This window comes from Phyllobates terribilis, unplaced genomic scaffold, assembly GCF_046119375.1.
Source record: "Phyllobates terribilis strain yellow unplaced genomic scaffold, ASM4611937v1 Scaffold_7__3_contigs__length_470593459, whole genome shotgun sequence".
Classification (NCBI taxonomy): domain Eukaryota; kingdom Metazoa; phylum Chordata; class Amphibia; order Anura; family Dendrobatidae; genus Phyllobates; species Phyllobates terribilis.
Window position 1 is genome coordinate 270,203,238 of NW_027362767.1, and position 24,153 is coordinate 270,227,390.

Below are 24,153 nucleotides of genomic sequence, written 5' to 3' on the forward strand. Positions count from 1 at the left end.
TGACTGCACCAGCAGAATAGTGAGTGCAGCTCTGGAGTATAAGGCTGCGTGCCCACTATGCGTTTTTCAAACGTTTTTTGACGGGAATTTCCGCAGCGAAAACGCTTGGTAATACATGCCCCATGGTCCCCAATGATGCTGTGCACATGCTGTGGAAATTTCCGCTGCGGATTATCATTGCGGAAAAATCAGCAGCATGTCCATTAATTTTGCGGACACGCAGCGTAATCGCCGCCATTGACTTGCATTGGATCGCGTGACATCCGCCTCACTGCATCTGCACAAGCGGATATCACACGGTTCAATGTGCGGATGGTACCCTGGTCTGGAGAAGAGGACACTCTCCTCCAGACCTGGGTACCATAGAAACTGTAAAAAAAAGAATTTAAAATAAAACACAAAGATTATACTTACCTTCCGATGTCCTCCCGGTGTTTTCTCCCCTCCGTCTGGTCTGCTGTATGGGTCGCGGTGCTGTGAAGGACCTGCCATGACATCATTGAGTCATGTGACCTGTCACATGACTCAGTGACGTCACCCCAGGTCCTTCACACCACCGCGAGCCGCCCAAGACACCGGAGGCAGCAGAGAAAACACCGGGAGGACATCGGAAGGTGAGTATAATGTTTATTTTTTTACCATTCTTATTCTTTTTTTTTTTTTTAACTAACTTGGTCACACTACTATAAATCCATGCTGGTTGCATGGATTTATATAGTGTGAACAAGTTGTCAAACACTTTTCCAAGTGATGCTAAAATCGCTTGGAAAAGTGCTTCATAACCCGCATACGGAAATGCATGCAAAAACGCTTCTACCTGGAGGAAAAAACGCATGTAAAATCCGCATGCGTCTTTCCTGCCAGGGAGAAGCGGAAAAAATATGCAGCATTTCTGCATCGTGGGCACTTAGTCTAATACATGTAACTCAGGATAAGTACAGGATAAGTAATGTAATGTATGTACACAGTGACTGCACCAGCAGAATAGTGAGTGCAGCTCTGGAGTACAATACTGGATGTAACTCAGGATCAGTACAGGATCAGTAATGTAATGTATGTACACAGTGACTGCACCAGCAGAATAGTGAGCGCAGCTCTGGAGTATAATGCAGGATGTAACTCAGGATCAGTACAGGATCAGTAATGTAATGTATGTACACAGCGACTGCACCAGCAGAATAGTGAGTGCAGCTCTGGAGTATAATACTGGATGTAACTCAGGATCAGTACAGGATCAGTAATGTAATGTATGTACACAGTGACTTCACCAGCAGAATAGTGAGTGCAGCTCTGGATTATAATACTGGATGTAACTCAGGATCAGTACAGGATCAGTAATGTAATGTATGTACACAGCGACTGCACCAGCAGAATAGTGAGTGCAGCTCTGGAGTATAATACTGGATGTAACTCGGGATCAGTACAGGATCAGTAATGTAATGTATGTACACAGCGACTGCACCAGCAGAATAGGGAGTGCAGCTCTGGAGTATAATACAGGATGTAACTCAGGATCAGTACAGGATCAGTAATGTAATGTATGTACACAGTGACTGCACCAGCAGAATAGGGAGTGCAGCTCTGGAGTATAATACAGGATGTAACTCAGGATCAGTACAGGATCAGTAATGTAATGTATGTACACAGTGACTGCACCAGCAGAATAGTGAGTGCAGCAAAAATGAAATTTTGATTTCAGAGGTCAAAAATATAACATTAACTTCCTTCCTAATAACTTCGCTGTCACTAGTGTTCAGACCTATGTGTATATGTAGGATGAATGTTACACAATACGTGGATATCCTATTTCCTCCGCTTTATATTTATACTCCAGTGTGATGACAGGGCCCTGTATGTTACAAGAATTATCGCTCTGTCATATTGTCCGGCATTGTGGTGGCTGTGCACATTGTGTCATGAGAACAACATTAACCTGGTAAATTATAGCTTTATAATGCATTGGTGACGGTAAAGCGACCATGATCTGTTCTAGCCATCTTGGCGAGCCATGTTCCATATAGAGAAAAGCCAATACTGTTCCCATTGCCTCCGGCGGCAGGCTTCATCATTCTATATTTCAGTTGTCTATGGCATTGGATAGTCTGCGTATATTAATGCCCCCATCCTCCTGCCTCCTCTGCAGAACATCTGCTCCATATTTCTCTCTATATATTGTCATTTAATAATGTGTTTTTGGAGACCGTCCTTCAGAAATGCATTTGTGGCTTTATCATTTCAGTTTTATAATTGATGATTGCTTTTATATAGAGATGACCAACACAAATTGGCTGCATGCTAGATACCAGGCTGGTGAGGCAACAAACTGTGACCTGTCAGGTGGCTCCAGGTCAGGCCCTAAACAATATACGACCTGACATCATCCAGGCAGGGAAATAAAGCATATGCCTTTACATATGACACACGTGGGATGTATTACATGAAGAGAGACCGTGCACGGGTTGATGTCATTTCTCAGTTATCCAGGGATTTAATAACTGATCACACCGGGATCAGGACTGGGCTCAGCGCCAGGATGTATTTCCTCACCTTAAACAAAGTGGCTACATTTCCAGTCTGCTGGGACTTTGTATACTCTATATACAGGGGCAGAGCCTTTAGATCATGTGCACAGCACTTCAGGATTGTCATTGCATTAGCTGGCACACGGATTACCTAGTGGTCTTGGTGCATTTCCATGCGGAAAAAACGCAGCGAAAACGCATTAAAAACACACACATAGCCTTCATTCCTGTGGCCCCTACACTTCAATAGAAATACCTCTATTTATGTAGAGGTGGAGTAATGGCTGCTTTCTTCTAGAAACAGCGCCATCCCTGTCCATAAGTTGGGTCTGGTATTGCTCTTTTGTTTCATTGAAGTGGATGGGACTGAGCTGCAGTAACCTGGCTGATTTGTGGACAAGTGTGGCTTTTTTTTCTGGAAGAAAGCGGCCATGATCAGGAGCATTTGGTTATCTTGGGTCCCCTTTAAGGTTGCTTTGGACTTCTTTGCACCAAGGTCAGCCATAAGTTAGGGGGGGGCGCTTTAGATTCCTCTCTCAAAACTTCAGGATGTGGTTTGCTTTGTTTTTAGACACTGATTTTGATGTTTTTGCTTTGTTTTGTTTTTCTTCAGACACTGATTTTGATGTTTTTGCTTTGTTTTGTTTTTTTTCTCCACAGATTTTTCCACCCAGGTTAATTCCACCGCCCTGAACTCTCCGGGTCTCCGTGGTTCTATGAACGCGCCTCTGCTGCATCCATCCCTCAGCAGTTCCGGGATAAGCCCATCGTTGGGCTCCCCAACCCAGCTCCACTCACCTCTCGGCTCTCCCATCAATGGAATGGGTCCACCGTTCTCGGTCATCAGCCCGCCTCTGGGGCCCTCAATGTCACTGCAGTCCGCAGCGGGCATGGGCTTTGGCACCAGCAGTCCTCAGGTGAGTTCATCGTGCTTGTAACTCCAGGTAGTAAATTGGGGGAATATATTCCCTTGTGCACATCAGTCTTCCTGTCCTGTAATCCGGGATACTGCACAGCAGTGTTCATGCGAGCAGGAAATTTTCTGCACTTTGTCATTCACTCTATTGAAGGACACTAAAATCCTTTTTCCTGCTTGAAATGGCTGTTAACAGGGAACATAACAATAACAATGTATTGCATTCATCTATCCTTTTAAATGTATTTGGAATTAGACGCTTCCTATAGATTTGAGACATTGTGTGGACAGGCTCTGACATCTATCAGGAACACGTCGTGCAGATTACATCTTCATGTAAAGTAAATCTAGTTAAAGGGTTAATGAACATGGCATTTGCTGAGGAGGGTGGGCTGACTAAGGGAAAGATTATCTAAATGTCTAAATCCCCTCAGGTCCCCCCTCCCAGAGGTAAAGAGCTTACACTATAATAAGCAACAGGGCACCAGCAGCTGACTGCCACCTGTCACCCAGACATTGGCACCTTTTACAAGACCTGGCGTAATCTGCAGCGTCCTGCTAGGCAGCGCCACGTCCAACTGCAAGTCCTACTAGCATTCCCTAATGAGCCAGAACATGGCTGTCAAATCTCGACTATCACTGCCACAGAGGATTTATGGTGATGTGAGAATGGGAGCTGTAGTATGAAAGCAGCAATGATGGGGGAATTGTAGTGATGGAGTAGCCAGAATGACCCTAAAGCAAACTGATGATGGGAGCTGCACCTATACGCAATTTTTCTGGACTCAAGAAGGGTATTTTGGGAGTGATAGGTACAGGTGGAGAAGGGCATTGTGGCACCTGATCTAAATAAGAGGGTCATTTTATGCATTGCATGGAAATTACTAGCACAATGTGCCATCCATATTGCCAGACCATAAACGTTCTATAGTCACAGATATCCTTGGATTGGTCTAGTCCTGGCAAACTGAGATATATGAAAGAATCATTTGCTCTCCCCTGCTGTCCTGTCTGTAGACTTTCTTTTTTTGCTTCCTCCCCTGCCCAGGAGATGTGGTATGATCAGACCATGTTCCTGCACGGTCAGACACAGCCATTACACAGTACACAGCAGGGGAACATTTATAAGATTATCTCAGCACAGGGACATTTTATTTAAACACATCCAATTGTGGAACTTATTATTATTCCAAGATCTTTTGATTAAAATGTTGATTAAAATTAACTTTGTTCGTGGGAAAACCCCCTTTTAATATGTATATACAGTTATTCCAGAAGTGTCGTTGGTAGGAAACCTCCGTAGAGAATAAAAAGGGGACTTTCCTAATGAAGCTGCCAGATGTGTTATCCGGGTAACAGGCGCCTCTGAATCCAGAGCAAAGGATGAGATTACAGTCCACGTGTTATATTACAGAAATGTCATTACTGAATAAGAGGACGCTACATATCCAGGGGGGCACGGGCTGCAATTCCAGGCTGTGCTGGTGAATAGCGCCTGACACTGCTGACAACTGTGGGCACTGCTCCCCGGCTCTTGTGATAATGATTTTTGCGTCTTTTATGGATTATCGGGAAGGTGCGTGCAAGATACAATGGTTTAAACTTTCGCCCTCCGATGTCATAGACCTTCTTAAGTGATTAGAAAGAGCAAGCCAATAAGACTGTGCTGGATCTCTCCAACATATGTCTCTTTCTCTGAAGAGCATTAGCGACAGTGGCCGCACAACATCTTGCGTGTTCTGGATTGTGAAGGGGACCCCCAGGTACTATGGACACCTGGTAGGACCACCTTCTTATCAGACTGAAGAAAGGAAGTTTATGGCTTGTTGCATGCGAGTAGAAAGATGCAGACTAGTGTATTTCCCTCATCTACTGTTCTCTTATTAAAGGCTTTAATTGTGATAATACATGGGATATAATGGGGAATAATGGCAGGACCAGGCTGCAGATGAGGAGGATGTAGTGCAGCCCCCCTGGATACTGTGTAGTAATACAGCACATGTTCTGCTGCCGCCCCCATAGGACTGACAAGTCAAAGTGACTGGATTTTTGTGACATGAGCTCTGGGCGTCCCCTCCCTGCTTTTATGGGAGACACCAGTGGGCTTCTCTGCCGGGTGATGTCAGTCCCTAGGACACCTGAGGCACCCCGTCGTTCTTGGGCCTACGGTTCTCCTCCTTGGCCGGCCACTGAGCTCTCATTTCAGGGACTTTCCGCCCTTATCCTGCACACATCTGGACTGGAGGCTGATGTTACCAATGCACTTACCCCAGATAACATGGAGCTGCGAGGAGTGTGCGTGTTCTTGCTGCAGGATAGAGTTAAGTCAGAAGTCTCTCCAGTGCTGCAATGAATACCAGACATGTTTCTAGCTTAGACGTTTTCCTCCTTGGTGTATGATGCATTAGGTTTAGTATGTTCAGGTATAGAGTCTCTATATATTTACCATCTGCACATTACATCAGGCCGGAGTCTTATAATGGGGGGCCATTCTACTAAATATTGATACAGCGTGATCTCCTGTGACATCTGTATATTCATTAGTAAGGAGTGAAGTGTAACGCCTAGGTATATAGCATGAAAGTTTCCTGGCCATAGGATGCTACAAGAGGTGAATGACAATCACAGCACAACCCTCTCAGGTTTTGGTGCTTTTGTATTTTCAAGAGTGAATTTACATGAAGTATATTGAAAATTTTTGCAACAGATCTAGAAGTGTTTGGAGAGGTTACTCTGACTTTTCACTCACAGAGCAGCCAGCTGGCACTGAGCATACATCTGCACTTCTTGCTTTTCATGCTGCTCTCTTTAGCCTTGTTTCAGGGCTGTGAAATTTTATTATTGGGGTTTTTGAAGATTGAAGTCAGGAATGTTTCTCCTTTACTATGTACAGGCTGTGTCCTTCATGGTGGCATTCATCCATCCTTACATAACAGGCGATAATGCATTCTTGTTTCATGTCCTTGAAACCATCGGAAGGTCTCTCCATCTTCTATAGAGAACGCGCTGTCTGATAGGTGATAAATAACGTTAGGTGAAAATGCTTTTAAAGAGCCTGTAACCCTTTTAGTCGTCTGTGATGATTGGGGATGTGTATCTATGTGTATCACCTCCTTTACTTCATGTGTTTTGATGATTGGATACATGTATATATGTGTATCCCCTCCTTTACATGTTGATGATTGGATACATGTATCTCCCCCTTTACTTTGTGTGCTGATGATTGGATACATGTATCTACAGTGGGTACGGAAAGTATTCAGACCCCTTTAAAGTTTTCACTGCAGCCATTTGGTAAATTCTAAAAAGTTCATTTTTTTTCTCATTAAAGTACACTCTGCACCCCATCTTGACTGAAAAAAAACCCAGAAATGTAGAAATTTTTGCAAATTTTATTAAAAAAGAAAAATTTAAATATCACACGGTCAAAAGTATTCAGACCCTTTGCTCAGTATTGAGTAGAAGCCCCCTTTTGAGCTAGTACAGCCATGAGTCTTCTTGGGAATGATGCAACAAGTTTTTCACACCTGGATTTGGGGATCCTCTGCCATTCTACGTTGCAGATCCTCTCCAGTTCCGTCAGGTTGAATGGTGAACGTTGGTGGACAGCCATTTTCAGGTCTCTTCAGAGATGCTTAATTGGGTTTAGGTCAGGGCTCTGGCTGGGCCAGTCAAGAATGGTCAGCGTTGTTGTGAAATCACTCCTTTGTTATTTTAGCGGTGTGCTTAGGGTCGTTGTCTTGTTGGAAGGTGAACCTTCGGCCAAGTCTGAGGTCCAGAGCACTCTGGAAGAGGTTTTCATCCAGGATATCTCTGTACTTAGCCACATTCATGTTTCCTTAAATTGCAACCAGTCGTCCTGTCCCTGCAGCTGAAAAACACCCCCATAGCATGATGCTGCCACCACCATGTTTCACTGTTGGGATTGTATTGGGCAGGTGATGAGCAGTGCCTGGTTTTCTCCACACATACCGCTTAGAATTATCACCAAAAAGTTCTATCTTCGTCTCATCAGACCAGAGAATCTTATTTCTCATAGTCTGGTAGTCCTTCATGTGTTTTTGAGCAAACTCTATGCGCGTTTTTATATGTCTTGCACTGAGGAGAGGCTTCCGTCGGGCCACTCTGCCATAAAGGCCTGACTGGTGGAAGGGCTGCAGTGATAATTGACTTTGTGGAACTTTCTACCATCTCCCTACTGCATCTCTAGAGCTGAGCCACAGTGATCTTGGGGTGGTTCTTTACCTCTCTCACCAAGGCTCTTCTCCCACGATTGCTCAGTTTGGCTGGACGGCCAGGTCCAGGAAGACTTTTGGTGGTACCAAACTTCTTCCAGTTAAGGATTATGGAGGCCACTGTGCTCTTAGGAACCTTGAGTAATGCAGAAATTCTTTTGTAACCTTGGCCAGATCTGTGCCTTGCCACAATTCTGTCTCTGAGCTCCTTGGGCAGTTCCTTTGAGCTCATGATTCTCATTTGGTCTGACATGCGCTGTGAGGTCTTATATAGACAGGTGTGTGCCTTTCCTAATCAAGTCCTATCAGTTGAATTAAACACTGCTGGGCTCCAATGAAGGAGTAGAACCATCTCAAGGAGGATCACAAGGAAATGGACAGCATCTGGCATAAATATGAGTGTCTGAGCAAAGGGTCTGAATACTTATGACCATGCGATATTTCAGCTTTTCTTTTTTAATAAATTTGCAAAAATTTCTACATTTCTGTTTTTTTTCAGTCAAGATGGGGTGCAGAGTGTATTTTAATGAGAAAAAAATAAACTTTTTAGAATTTACCTAATGGCTGCAATGAAACAAAGAGTGAAATATGTAAAGGGGTCTGAATACTTTCCGTACATACTGTACGTGCATCTCCTCCTTTACTTTGTATGCTGGTGATTGGATACATGTCTCTACATACAATGAGATGCTTTCCAGCCTCTTATAGGTTCATTTCCTTCATTCCTGATCATCTTTTTTGGTGATTTTTTTTTTTTTTTTTTTGTAGTTTCTTTTCTGGATATCATCTCACCATGTATCTACATTATGCGGAGTATCTAATCTTAAGGACTGCAGTGTAAAGCATGGTGGATTTTGCGTCTCTAATGAGAGAGGAGGTGTAATCCCGACTACATACTGATGGCAGCTGTGCAGTAATGTAGAGGATGATTATCTTATCTCCTGTCTTGCTTTTCCACATCTTAGGGCAGTCCTCCCACCTGACTTGGAATCATCGCCCTCCCTGAGCATTAGATAAAACCACTTAAGACGTGGTGCAGGCTTGTGATCCTCTAGAGCGGTGTCTCCCCCTCGCCCCCTGCGCTTGCTGCCGTCCAGCTGCTTTTGATTTTGCAGAGAGCCTGCCAGAGTCTTGGACAAGCTGATTAGGCAATGAGTTTGTGTCTCGTATCACGCTGCCTCTCATCTCGGCTTTTTCCGTTATTTTCTTTTTTTCTTTCTGAGGGTGCGAAAGTTTATATGGTGTAAGATCTCCTGGCGAGGAGAACATCCGGGCGAGTTGGGTTATTAAGCCCAGAGGCGTTACATCGGCTTTATGGCGGCACAGTGAACAAGTCTTCTCGGCACAAATGCTTACTGGAAATTTTTATTTTTAGAGTCATAAAATACTTCAGGCAATTAAGTGCTGATATATAACGAGAATTTTTGTAAGAACAGAAGAGATGAGGATCACTAATGACTGCTGGCGTCACGCAGGGGGTACCCTTTTCACAAAAACGTCCTAAGTCCTTTGGAGAAGATAGGACTCGGCCCCTGGTGTCTTCATAGCTCGATCCTCAATTTATCACGTTTTCCCTCCTCACAGATTGTACATTCTGCACAGTGATTATAAGGTGGTGAGAACATGACGGGTTGTGTGGAGTTGCGCACACGATCCATTGTGCAGCGATCACATTTGTTACACTATGTTCACACACGTTGTGTTTTGCTGCAGATTTTTATGCAAATTTTCAGCTGCATTTAGCAGTACCAGCAGAGTCTATGAGAGACCAGAATTCTCTGTTCACACATGTTGCTTTTGTTTGCTGCGTATTTTCTGCCTTGCTTGCATATTTGGAAAATAGAGCATGTCACTTCTTTCAGCGTTTCTGCAGCAGAAAACGCAGCTGCGTTTTTGCTGCGTATTTTTCACCCATAGGATGTAATGGGTGGTCAAAAATACGCAGCAAATACGCGTTTTTTTACGCTGCTGTTTTCCTGCCAGAGAAAAGTTAGCAGCAGATTTGCAGCAGAAAAAACACAACATGTGTGAACATAGCCCTTGTGTGTCAGACCTCCCAGCACTAATGACACTTGTGTCATCTGGATGTTGTTTTTTTGCCTTTCACTGACAGCAAGCAAAGATCTTAAACAATGAAAACTGAAACACAAATGATGAGAAAGTTGCTTATACTGTGATTAGCGTTCTTTACTTATGCCTGGAAAACCTAATTTAGGACCAGGAACATGATATCTCCCATGTGCGAATAGCCTGGTAATGTGTGACCCTGCTCCGTTCACTGCTAAATATCTATTGGTGCAGAAGTGCGCAGTGGTGTCCACTGATCCATTCACTTCTGTGTCTATGGGTGAAGCAGTAGTGAGGATGTGAGACCTCTGCCCCCACAGACAGTGATGGAGTGGTGGTCCGGTATGCACAATACTGCTTCTTCCAAATGGGATATAGATCCCCCATTCTCTGGATCCGTGGTGGTCCCACAGTTATCACCGCTGTGGATATGTAATATACGTTGTTTATGGGATAATGCTTTTGAGACATTACTCATTATTCGTCATCTACTACCTGATTTCAGCGATTCTGATTATGTTTTTAATGATGTAAAATGTAATAATCTGCACAATATTAATATCTGCTCCTTCTTCTCTTCCTCTGGTTTCAGCTCCATTCCCCCATGAATTCAGTCAGCAGCACAGAGGACATTAAGCCTCCACCAGGAATAAATGGCATTCTTAAAGTGCCAGTACACCCCTCAGCAGCTATGGCGGCCTTCACAAAGCACATCTGTGCCATCTGCGGAGACAGATCTTCAGGTAAAGATGTATCTATGGTTTAGAACAGTGGGATTCTTAGTGCAAATTTACACAATCTGACAACGCCAAAGATGTATCATAGTGGTTCATGCTGTGATAAATCTGGTGAACTTTTACACCATTTACTCGTTAGCTGACTTCCACTGTGCCAGGAATATGCACCACAATTTTGCATGTTGTCACATGGAAAGCTTTGTCCCATGTCAGGCAAGGCGCAGAAAGTGTCTAAAGCACAAAGTAAGTAAAGACCATTAATAGAGCCAATAATTCAGCACATTTAGCTTAATATCCCTCCCCGGTATGATCAGTCCTATTCACAAGAATGGAGACCGGCTACAATACCAGACACAGCCCACAGCCAGGCATAGTGCTGTGTTTCTCAACATCCTTTTATGTAATCCTGACTTTTATGTGTAGTGCACACAGAAACAAAGTCTAGATCCTTGGAACAGATTTTTGTAAGGAGCCATGTGTTTCATCTCTTCAGATTCTTAGATCACAAGGTGAAGATGTTTCTTTCTCTGTCTCATGAGGAGGATCTTTGTCACCCAATCTAGTGACTTTTTTTTACCATATCTTGTGTTTAGATCACCCGTTCTTGTGAGCTTTCTAGTGACCTCTCTTACGATGTCTCTTATGTCATTTTCTAGTGGGGATTATCGCTTGCTCTAGTGACCATGTCTCTTGTTAGCCTCAGGTGGAGGAGGTCATGTCTTGCTTGGATACTTTCTGCCAGGTATCATTGTTGCCCGCTTTGTTGGCCTATTACCAGGTCTTTTGTATTACCTTCTGGTAGGGATCATTGTCACCTGCTTCTAGTGACCTGTCTTACTTTGTCTATTGTGTCATCTTCTGGTAGGGATCGTTGTTGCTCGCACTGCTGACCTCTTAATTTGTCTCTGGTGTCACCTTCTAGTAGGGATCATTTGTTGTTCGCACTATTGACCTCTTACCAGGTTTCTGGTGTCACCTTCTAGTAGGGATCTTTATTGCTTGCCCTGCTGACCTCTTGCGTTGTCTCTGGTGTCACCTTCTGGTAGGGATCGTTATTGCTCACACTGCTGACCTCTTACATGGTCTCTGGTGTCACCTTCTGGTAGGTATCGTTGTTCGCACTGTTAACTTTTTATCAGGTCTCCGGTGTCACCTTCTGGTAGGGATCGTTGTTGCTCGCACTGCTGACCTCTTACGTTGTCTCTGGTGTCACCTTCTAGTAGGGATCACTGTTGTTCGCACTACTAACCTCTTGCCAGATCTCTGGTGTCACCTTCTAGTAGGGATCGTTATTGCTTGCCCTGCTGACCTCTTACATTGTCCCTGGTGTCACCTTCTGGCAGGGATCGTTGTTGCTCGCACTGCTGACCTCTTATGTGGTCTCTGGTGTCACCTTCTAGTAGGGATCGTTGTTGCTCGCACTGCTGACCTCTTACTTAGTCTCTGGTGTCACCTTCTGGTAGGGATCGTTGTTGTTCACACTGTTGACCTCTTACCAGGTCTCCGGTGTCACCTTATTGTAGGGATCGTTGTTGCTCGCACTGCTGACCTCTTATGTTGTCTCTGGTGCCACCTTCTGGTAGGGATCGTTGTTGCTCGCACTGCTGACCTCTTACTTAGTCTCTGGTGTCACCTTCTAGTAAGGATCGTTGTTGTTCGCACTGTTGACCTCTTACCAGGTCTCTGGTGTCACCTTCTAGTAGGGATCGTTATTGCTTGCCCTGCTGACCTCTTACATTGTCTCTGGTGTCACCTTCTGGCAGGGATCATTGTCATCCACGCTATTGACTCTTACCATGTCTCCTGCATTACCTCCAGTGGAGAGTGTTGTCGTCGGCACTCTCCTACCATGCATTTTCTTCTACTCTGGTGAACACTCGGTTATCACCCGCTATCTGGCTGCTTTCTATCATTTGTGTGTCCGCTGCTCACTGACTGATTTGGGCAATATCACATTATTTTTTTTTTCTGCTTCTCCCAATATCAGGATCTGATTAGGGGCTGAATTCAGAGCATTTAGTCTTTTACATTTAATGAAATCTTAAAAGGAAGTTGTGTGTAGCTCGGGGAATTGTGGTGAGGGTCACATGGAGCGACCCAGGACCTTTCCTGACATGTCTGTCTCCATTGTGTCTGGCATGTGGTTAAGAAGATAAAGTGAACTGTCTATTGTTGTGCATTCCTCAAAGCCGCACGACCCTCCTTACATCTGACCCTCCTTACATCTGTTAAGAAATGGACAACCCACCATCTTTACTAATGGTGGGATAGGAAAAAAACACATGGGGATCCTGTACAGCGAGCATGGGCATGCCAGTCACATACCTGGTCTTCATAGACGACGAGTGATATTCCCAGTAGTAACCTAACTCAGTCTATAGCGTTATTGCATGGAGAGGGAATTACCTAACTAACAATTCAACAGCACTACAAAAAAATGTATTACTCTGACACAAAAAACTGGCAACTGCACTGGTGCTTGCTGTTATCAAAGAGATAATGTTGCTGCTGGGGTGGTAGTTCCCCAGCCATTGTAGCCTGGGATTGCTTTGCACATTTTTACTCTCTCCGTGTACGTTGCTCACGTCCTTCGTCCGTATCTTTGTGTTTTTTTACGGCAGGCAGTGACTTTTTTCTTTGTGAGTTTTGGTAGAGAACGTTGCAAGGTAAATGGATTTTTGTTTGTGTGAGGTGTGCCAAACTTGTCTCTCTGAAGGTTATCGCTCAGTGTTTTGATGGCCCGAGATCAGTCATGTATTCTGCCAGCAGAAAGCTTCTCGTTGTAGTTGGTAAAGTAGAGCCACAAATGTAATCTACTGTATCTAAAAGTTTCTACCCCTGAGAAATGAGCCAAGGTCAAACAGTTTCCAGTAGACTCTGTCATTCTCGTTTTCTTTTGTAATATCTGGCTTTTGTGATGGTCGTACGATCTCCTTCTAGTTACATTCACATTGATGTCACCGCTGATCTCTAGTGATGGATAGGCGGCATTCTCAGTGATGTCACCGCTGATCTCTAGTGATGGATAGGAGGCATTCTCAGTGATGTCACCGCTGATCTCTAGTGATGGATAGGCGGCGTTCTCAGTGATGTCACCGCTGATCTCTAGTGATGGATAGGCGGCGTTCTCAGTGATGTCACCGCTGATCTCTAGTGATGGATAGGCGGCATTCTCAGTGATGTCACCTCTGATCTCTAGTGATGGATAGGCGGCATTCTCAGTGATGTCACCGCTGATCTCTAGTGATGGATAGGCGGCATTCTCAGTGATGTCACCTCTGATCTCTAGTGATGGATAGGTGGCATTCTCAGTGATGTCACCGCTGATCTCTAGTGATGGATAGGAGGCATTCTCAGTGATGTCACCTCTGATCTCTAGTGATGGATAGGCGGCATTCTCAGTGATGTCACTGTTGTTTTCTAGTGATGGACAGGCGGCATTCTCAGTGATGTCACCGCTGATCTCTAGTGATGGATAGGCGGCATTCTCAGTGATGTCACCGCTGATCTCTAGTGATGGATAGGCAGCATTCTCAGTGATGTCACCTCTGATCTCTAGTGATGGATAGGAGGCATTCTCAGTGATGTCACCGCTGATCTCTAGTGATGGATAGGCGGCATTCTCAGTGATGTCACCGCTGATCTCTAGTGATGGATAGGCGGCATTCTCAGTGATGTCACCGCTGATCTCTAGTGATGGATAGGAGGCATTCTCAGTGATGTCACTGCTGATCTCTAGTGATGGATAGGCGGCATTCTCAGTGATGTCACCGCTGATCTCTAGTGATGGATAGGCGGCATTCTCAGTGATGTCACCGCTGATCTCTAGTGATGGATAGGCGGCATTCTCAGTGATGTCACCGCTGATCTCTAGTGATGGATAGGCGGCATTCTCAGTGATGTCACCTCTGATCTCTAGTGATGGATAGGTGGCATTCTCAGTGATGTCACCGCTGATCTCTAGTGATGGATAGGAGGCATTCTCAGTGATGTCACCTCTGATCTCTAGTGATGGATAGGCGGCATTCTCAGTGATGTCACCTCTGATCTCTAGTGATGGATAGGCAGCATTCTCAGTGATGTCACCGCTGATCTCTAGTGATGGATAGGCGGCATTCTCTGTGATGTCACCGCTGATCTCTAGTGATGGATAGGCAGCATTCTCAGTGATGTCACCTCTGATCTCTAGTGATGGATAGGCGGCATTCTCTGTGATGTCACCGCTGATCTCTAGTGATGGATAGGCAGCATTCTCAGTGATGTCACCTCTGATCTCTAGTGATGGATAGGCGGCATTCTCTGTGATGTCACCGCTGATCTCTAGTGATGGATAGGAGGCATTCTCAGTGATGTCACCGCTGATCTCTAGTGATGGATAGGCGTCATTCTCAGTGATGTCACCGCTGATCTCTAGTGATGGATAGGCGGCATTCTCAGTGATGTCACTGCTGATCTCTAGTGATGGATAGGCGGCATTCTCAGTGATGTCACCACTGATATCTAGTGATGGATAGGAGGCATTCTCAGTGATGTCACCGCTGATCTCTAGTAATGGATAGGCGGCATTCTCAGTGATGTCACCGCTGATCTCTAGTGATGGATAGGCGGCATTCTCAGTGATGTCACCGCTGATCTCTAGTGATGGATAGGCGGCATTCTCAGTGATGTCACCTCTGATCTCTAGTGATGGATAGGCGGCATTCTCAGTGATGTCACCATTGATCTCTAGTGATGGACAGGCGGCATTCTCAGTGATGTCACCGCTGATCTCTAGTGATGGATAGGAGGCATTCTCAGTGATGTCACCGCTGATCTCTAGTGATGGATAGGAGGCATTCTCAGTGATGTCGCCGCTGATCTCTAGTGATGGATAGGCGGCATTCTGAGTGATGTCACAGCTGATCTCTAGTGATGGATAGGCGGCATTCTTAGTGATGTCACTGCTGATCTCTAGTGATGGATAGGCAGCATTCTCAGTGATGTCACCGCTGATCTCTAGTGATGGACAGGCGGCATTCTCAGTGATGTCACAGCTGATCTCTAGTGATGGATAGGCGGCATTCTTAGTGATGTCACCGCTGATCTCTAGTGATGGATAGGCAGCATTCTCAGTGATGTCACCGCTGATCTCTAGTGATGGATAGGCGGCATTCTCAGTGATGTCACCGCTGATCTCTAGTGATGGATAGGCCGCATTCTCAGTGATGTCACCGCTGATCTCTAGTGATGGCTAGGCGGCATTATTACTCTTTCTTCTTTATGATTCTTCCTGATTTTGCAGAAATGATTTAACAACATAAAAGTCAATAATTAATATGAACCCTATTACTTTCTGGTTGTATCCTCATGTCAGCGTGAATATAACACCGTCCATCGATGTCTCGCAGGTAAACACTATGGCGTGTACAGCTGTGAAGGATGTAAGGGATTTTTCAAAAGGACCGTTCGGAAGGACCTGACTTACACCTGCAGAGATAACAAGGACTGTCTGATTGACAAGCGACAGAGGAACCGCTGTCAGTATTGTCGTTATCAGAAGTGTCTTGCTATGGGGATGAAGCGAGAAGGTAAGAGCCTGTATGTTGGACTTGATTCCTCTCCAGGGACCCCTCAATATTCTCTCTACCATTGGGGTCCTAACTCTAAGCTAATTAAAGCGCACAATTAGGATATTAACAATCTATGATTTGCTATTATAATGCAAACATTTATTACAAATGCTAAAATAAAACTACTACTAATATTCACTGTATCTGTGTCTGTTATATCTGGTTATTAGAAAGCTTGGTGACGATTTTGCCTCCAGACTCCGTAGTTTAGGGATAATGGTGGATTTTCCATCTAGGAACTTACTAGTTGGATGATATTCGATCTGGGGCGTTACCCAGCTTTCCCAGTAGCAGATATAACTATGAAAAAGCTGAGTGAACCATTTGGTTGTGCGGAGAGTGTGTGTATATATATATATATATATATATATATATGTATATATATATATATATAGATGTGTGTCATGTCTATGGCTGCCTGCTCTGTCAGCACGGGCTGCGATCGCTCGGCTACTCCTGGCACTCGGCGGATCTCGTTCCGGCCGCAGTCAGTGCAGGCTTTTGGCTCTTGTTAATAAATGTTGTATATAGTGAAATGTAAGCTCTTGTGCATATTGACATTAATTTTCTGTAAATGTTTGTGTAGTTTTAGGCAGCTGGACTGCTGCCGGTAAGAAGTTTGTGATAAGGAATGAGGGAAATTTAGATCAGCCGCTCCATCCACCACGAGGCTCTTATCTTGACCACCCATCAGGTGATAATCTATACCTATCTAACTTGCTACACTTGTCATGCCAGGCGACCCAACACTGTCAATTTCAGGGAGAGGGCAGATTTTATCTCCGTAGTTACCTGCATGAATATATCACTGGCGGCCCCCCCTCTCGTCTGTCATCAGGCGACTAGTAAAATAGTAGCCATATAGACCCCCGCTGCCAGCCCAGTGAGAGACTGCCTCTCTGTAACTTGTGTGTAGTTATTACTGGCGTCGTGTCCCTGTAATCTAGCGCTGCCGCCTGTAGTGTTACTAGTTTGCAGCCTGAGACACAGAAATTGTAATACTTTATATATTTAGGATTTCTAATGGCCTGGGGATATTCCCGCACCTTGACGTACTATTAACATGGTGGTAGTGTGGGGGTTAAGTATACTCCTATTCAATCACCAGTGAGGGAGGAAAGCTCCAATCCTCCAGTAAATCATCTCACAGACATCGTCTGATTATGGTATTGTACAATATTGGGAGACCCCTGTAGGGATGATCGCCAGCCAAGTGCCATGTTATGCTGGGGCCAGATGAAGGTCTGCAGAGCGTTCTCTTGTAGATGTGCGGTGTTAAGAAGAAAATCACACAGGCTCAATATACTGGTGGCATACATACACTGGATACATTTTACTCGCGTGTACAGTTGTGCTCAAAAGTTTACATACCCTGGCAGAATGTTTCCTTTCTTGGCCTTATTTCAGAGAATATGAATGATAACAAAAAACTTTTTTACCACTCATGGTAATTGGTTGGGTGAAGCCATTTATTGTCAAACTTCTGTGTTTTCTCTTTTTAAATCTTAATGACAACCTAAAACATCCAAATGACCCTGATCAAAAGTTCACATACCCCAGTTCTTAATACTGTGTATTGCCCCCTCTAACATCAATGACAGCTTGAAGTCTTTTGTGGTAGTTGTGGATGAGGTTCTTTAATTTCTCAGATGGTAAAGCTGCCCATTCTTCTTGGCAAAAAGCCTCCAGTTCCTGTAAATTCCTGGGCTGTCTAGCATGAACTGTGCTTGAGATCTCCCCAGAGTGGCTCAATGATATTGAGGTCAGGAGACTGAGATGGCCACTCCAGAACCTTCACTTTGTTCTGCTGTAGCCAATGACAGGTCGACTTGGCCTTGTGTTTTGGATCGTTGTCATGTTGGAACGTCCAAGTACGTCCCATGTGCAGCTTCCGGGCTGATGAGTGCAAATTTGCCTCCAGTATTTGCTGATAACTTGCTGCATTCATATTTCCTTCAACCTTTACCAAGTTTCCTGTTCCTTTGTAGATCCACTTCCGTGCTTTACTGTAGGAATGGTGTTCCTTTCATCATAGGCCTTGTTGACCTCTCTCCAAATGTAACGTTTATGGTTGTGGCCAAAAAGTTAATTTTTGGTCTCATCACTCCAAATTACCTCCAAATTAGCCTCCAGAAGTTTTGAGGCTTGGCTCTTTGCTGTTTGGCGTATTGTAGGCAAGATACTTTGTGGCATGTGCGCAGTAATGGCTTTCTTCTCGTGATTCGACCATGCAGCCCATTTTTCTTCAAATACCTCCTTATTGTGCATCTTGAAACAGCTACACCTCTAGTTTTCAGAGAGTCTTGAATTTCAACTGATGTTATTTGTGGGTTTTTCTTTGCATCCCGAACAATTTTCCTGGCAGTTGTGGCCAAAATTTTTGTTGGTCTACCTTACCGTGGTTTGGTTTTCACAGATCCCCTGATTTTCCATTTGTTAATCACAGTTTGAACGCTGCTGACTGGCATTATCAATTCCTTGGATATTTTTTTGTATCTCTTTCCTGTGTTATACAGTTCAACTACCTTTTCCCGTAGATCCATTGACCATTCTTTTGCTTTCCCCTTGACTCACAATCCAGAAACTTCAGTGTCTGGATTCCAGAAACTCACTCAACTTTTATGCACACACACTGATTACAAGCAAACAGGTCACAGGTGAGGATGTTACCCTTAGTAGCCATTCAAACCCATTTGTATCAAATTCTGTTCATGTGATCAGGCAAAAATCACCAGGGTATGTGAACTTTTGAAAAGGGTCATTTGGATGTTTTTGGTTGTCCTTAAGATTTAAAAAGAGAAAACACAGTAGTTTGACAATAAATTGCTTCACCCAACCTTGAGTGGAGAATTTTTTTTTTGTTATCTTTCATATTCTCTGAAACAAGACCAAGAAAGGAAAAATTCTGCCAGGGTATGTAAACTTTTGAGCACAACTGTATATATAAAATATACAAGACTGTTCAAAAGTATTGGACCGATGTTGGAAAGTATGCTGCAGAGTAAGAAGCGTACAAATATTATGTTAATATGTTGTTTATTTTTATCAATGAACAAAATGCAAAGTGACTGAGTAAAAAAATGTAAATCCCATCAGTACCTAGTGACAGCCTGTCACCTCCATCATCAGTATCTGGTGACCGTCTGTCACCTCCATCATCAGTATCTGGTGACCGTCTGTCACCTCCATCATCCGTATCTGGTGACCGTCTGTCACCTCCATCATCAGTAGCTGGTGACCGTCTGTCACCTCCATCATCCGTATCTGGTGACCGTCTGTCACCTCCATCATCAGTATCTGGTGACCGTCTGTCACCTCCATCATCAGTATCTGGTGACCGTCTGTCGCCTCCATCATCCGTATCTGGTGACCGTCTGTCACCTCCATCATCCGTATCTGGTGACCGTCTGTCACCTCCATCATCAGTATCTGGTGACCGTCTGTCACCTCCTTCATCAGTATGTGGTGGCCGCCTGTTGCCTCCATCATCAGTATCTTGTTAGCCACCTGTCGCCTCCATCATCAGTATCTGGTTGGCCACCTGTTGCCTCCATCATCAGTATCTGGTGGCTGCCTGTCGCCTCCATCATCAGTATTTTGTGACCGTCTGTTGCCCACATCATCAGTATCTAGTGGCGGCCTGTTGCCTCCATTATCAGTATCTGGTGGCCACCCGTCACCTCTCACTTCTTCTCATCACTTGTACACCGTTAATGAAGGAAATCGACAGCAGGTTGTTCCAAACATCTTGGAGAAGTGACCCCAGATCTTCTGTGTATGAGGCTTGTGCAGATTCATCTTTGTCTTCATGTGATTCCAGACAGACTGGATGATGTGAGATCAGGGCTCTGGGGGGCCGGATCATCACTTCCAGGATTCCTCGTTCTTAATGACATCGGATAGATGTTGGGGGTTGTTGTCCAGCTGCAGAATCAGATGCCTCGATGATGCTATTACATGTTGGAAACTGTTTTAATTTTTTACTTACGGTAGTTTATTTTTAGCAATTTTAAAAAAGATGCAATCACTTCTATTTTTGAAGATTCTTACTTTGCTGCATTTTTCCACACCTGCCTAAAACTTTTTGCATAGTGCGCACTCTATAGATTAAAAAATACATTTTTTACGCTTTTTTTATAATTACATTTTTTTAAATAAATAAATAAAAGCATACACTGATCTAATATATGGTGTATCCCCATAGGATGTAAATATATTATTATATGTAGATAACACAATGCAAACAGTCACTTTTCCCCCTAAGGAATAAAAACAAAGAAAATTCAAAACAAATTATGCCCTGTCCAGCAAGAAAAAAAACAAACAACTAAAATTAGTTATTTTTTTCTCCAAATTGTAAGATGTATGCTGTCAGGCTCTCTACATCAAAAACAGCCCGTTTCAGTGGGGGTTAATAAAAATGCTGCGATTAACTAATCAGAGAAATGAAGGTTTGTTTGGTGCTTCTGCTGCTCCACTGATTTTGCACATCATAGACCTGTATGGAATGAGAGCAGGAATTAGAAGTGATATTGAATACAGTGATTTTTGGCATAAAACATCTTCAAATGCAGCAAAATGTTTGTGCAATTTGGAATCATGCAAAGATTTTGCGACTTCTGGTGGTTTTAGGTCTCAATCTGTTTTGCCCGTCTGAATTCATGAAAGTTTATGCCACTGGTGTAGTTTCGCCAGTAATGTTCTCCAGTCCCAGTAACCTTTCTGGTGGAGGTGCACAACCGTTGTAAGATGCACCTAATTCACAAAGTGCTGGGCGCCTCCTAATAAATTGGGCGCATCTCGCTGCCTTTATTAAGACTGGTGATGTGTATTGTCAGTCCTAATGAATTGGGCCCTATATATTTAATGTATCTATGTATTCCGAAGAATGACAACCAACTTACGCGCCATCCACTGTCACAAGTCGCCATAGTCTGTCGGGGCTGGTGCAGACTCGGCTGCCACTATATAATGATTTACCAGACACATCCAATAGTACAATAAAGCGCCTCATTCCCCAGGGCCGGGTGAGCGGAGACTCTGAACATGAGAAACAATGATGTACAAATTGTATTTTGGCCAGAACGCAGCCGCCACTTGCAGAAAATCACCCATTTCTGTCAGACAGACATATTTTTGTTGCCCTCGGCGCATCTACTCCTGTCTGAGACGCAAAACAAAACTCCATTATCATTGTAGGGACAAAGTGATCTGTAAATGAGACCCACATGGAGAAAACGAGATTACCTGGATCGATATTGCACACATGGTGCTACACTGTGGATTTTGCAGCAATAATTGAATGACGCTCCGGTCTGCGGCTGCGATCCTGAAGCAAGGAGAGAATGATGTGATTAGTACAGGGCGGTGACTGGGGGCGTTTATTGGAAGGTCTGGTCTTCATTTACACAGCGCCAGCATGCACTAATATGGCTGCAATCATTACGTAAGCCATTACACCAGCCATTAACCTCAAACTAAGCCCACAATTGTTTTCTCAAGTCGTTTGCTGCAATTTGTGGCGACTTCATTAAAGTAATCAATGACAAAGATTATTTGGCAGAATATACTTGAGGGGGGTCATTGCTCCCCTTATTATAGAGTAGATTTATTACATGCTCTCATTGTAAGGGGCTAAAATAGAAGCTTCTGGAGGAAATACATGTTATACACATCTTATGTTTATAATGTATTCAGTCCTATAGTTCTGCCCCTGTACTTGACCCTTGTGACCCCAGTACAGGTCGATGAATCCATTACCTACATAAGAACTCTGTGCTGCTTTTCCTAAATCGTGATTCAGAGGAGGAATCCTCCGGTAATCGTTTAAGCCTCCTATTCTGCATGGTGTGAAGTTTTCAGTCTTCAGCCCTTTATCTGGAGCAGTGAGAATCTAGAAGCTTTGCTCTGGATCCACAGGGAAGGATGCAGCAGACATAAATCTGCCCTTTATCTCTCTATTGACACAGTGTTGTCATTACACAAGACCCAGCAGCTGCTGGAGCAGATTACCAGAAGGATTTATTGTCTCTTTAACACATAATTTAGCTTCCGTCCCACAGCAATTAACAGGGGAAAGTGGCAGGAGACAGCCAGAGTTTCCCTGTGTCACGTGTGAATGATGCTTCTCAGTAATACGAGATCCTCAGGCAGCGAGATGCAGCGCGGGGTCCTCGACTGATCAATTCACCCTTAATAACATCTTATAATGAGGCGGGAAAGAAAGTATCTGACCTCCAAGAGCTAGCAATCTAATGATAGAGACACATAATCTGCAGGATGTCCGGAGTGGTGCTAGGAGGGTAGCAGTGGAGTTTGGTGAAGAGGTTTTTGGATAAATATATTGTGATGTGTGCGAATCGTGAACTACCGAGTTGGCTCCTATAGACTATAAAAGGTGTCTGCAGCCTTCAAAACACCAGCTGTTGTGAGTGAGCCAGCTGTAAGGGCATGTTGGGAGTTGTAGTGTTACAACAGCTGGAGTCACGCAGGTTGTTGATCCCTAGACTACGGCTACACAATGACTTTGGTCACATGTTTTCTGTGACTTGCTGTCCTGTGTCTATTTTAAAGCTGCAGTAGAAACCACCCAAAATATAGACCGGTTGCAAGTAAGACGCAGTTGCAGATAAACCTGCATTGTGGTCTATAATAAGAAAGTCACATGCAGCCAAAAATCTAAGTTCTTGTAATCTTGTAATTACCCAACAAACTAGCAAAACACTCGCTTTTTGGGTGAAATGATTTTTAAGCTTGATTAAAAGTCATCATTTTTGGCAGCAGATCATCCAGAGTAACCAGTATGTGCTGCCGATAACAATGACAGCCTATACACAGAAGAATCTATTACCTGTAATGTGATTATTATTGAGCTCCGTGCACAATGGACGTGCGGTCGGCCTGTCTAAACAGGCTATTAAACGATCACCACAAGTAGCTGTTCAGCGGTCGTGTAACCACTGCGATCATGCAGTATAAATATTCTGTGTCGTTGCCAGGGGGGCGGTATCGTGTCCCCCCTGACCGCTCATTAGATAGAACAATGTCGCGCCCTAGCCATATGCGAAATAAGATTTTATATTAGTTAGCCTTAGGTAAAGCATTGTAAAGTACAGGTGCATGAGAAACGTTTTGGGGCTGGGATACGATAGCTGTATGCCCCTTATTGATTGGAGAGTAAGGGTGAGTCCGTGGACCACGATGCACGCTCCTCTCAATGATGGCCAGCCTTGCGGCACGGAGCTACAATCACCTTCTAACAGGTCGTCTTTCTTTTACCATATTAGCAGTGTGTGAAGGAGAAAGCTGCAGAGTAGCGGAAGAAGTTACTGTATGTATGACCGTGGGGTCAGCACAGCAGTGAACAGCCCCATGTAAGCTCAGGGTCCTGCTGTTTTGCTGTGTGATTTAAACAAGTAAGCTAGAATAAGCAGGAAGCTGCAGCGAGAAGCCCTTTCCCAGGCTCCCTGCAGCCGTCTTGGGAGGTCTGGATATAAACCTGATCTGGTTACGGTGAGATCGTCAGGCTGGGATTTTCTGCCTTTTTCTCTGCTGTGAGGAGACTCCACAATCCAACCAGTGACTGATAGTGTCATACTGCACTCAGAGTATGTCACAACGGCTGTATTCTCCTCACCGATGTGTCACTGGACCAGGAGTGGACAGTCAGAACTTTATCATATATAGAGACTGTGTGGATGCAGCGGCCAAAGGAATGTAGCACAGAACTGGGAGAATATGAAGAAATGCACACGATCTGGAGATCCTAGTGCAGTGCGGCACTTAGACTGGCTGATAGCTGGGGTACGAATGTTCCTGACTATAGGCTTGTCTAAACAGTCCAAGAAACACCAAAGCACTCATTCATCGATGATTTCTCTTAATCCGGCTTAGAAATTATCCTAATATCGTTCTGTCTACATAGATTTGTAGTCTGCTTGTCTAAATGGCCATTAGACAACCGACAGTTTGTGTGCATGTAGCCAATCGGTGGTCATTCAGTGATTCGTTCGACACGTGTAAACCCAACATAAGTGATTTTATTGACCTCGGTATTATACACTCAAC

The 24,153-nt window shown here is 44.2% G+C and overlaps 1 protein-coding gene across 6 annotated transcripts in view; it reads left to right on the top strand.

Annotated features, from left to right (window-relative positions):
• RXRA (retinoid X receptor alpha) overlaps positions 1 to 24,153 on the top strand; it is a 207,401-nt gene that overhangs the window by 150,223 nt on the left and 33,025 nt on the right. For 5 of the 6 annotated variants that reach the window (XM_073640743.1, XM_073640742.1, XM_073640745.1 and 2 more), the window contains 4 exons: positions 3,183 to 3,439; positions 10,333 to 10,483; positions 15,865 to 16,044; positions 16,673 to 16,780. In XM_073640743.1, the coding sequence (XP_073496844.1) occupies positions 3,183 to 3,439; positions 10,333 to 10,483; positions 15,865 to 16,044; positions 16,673 to 16,780 (696 nt within the window). The remainder of the gene's footprint in view (positions 1 to 3,182; positions 3,440 to 10,332; positions 10,484 to 15,864; positions 16,045 to 16,672; positions 16,781 to 24,153) is intronic. The other variant, XM_073640744.1, reaches the window with a different exon arrangement.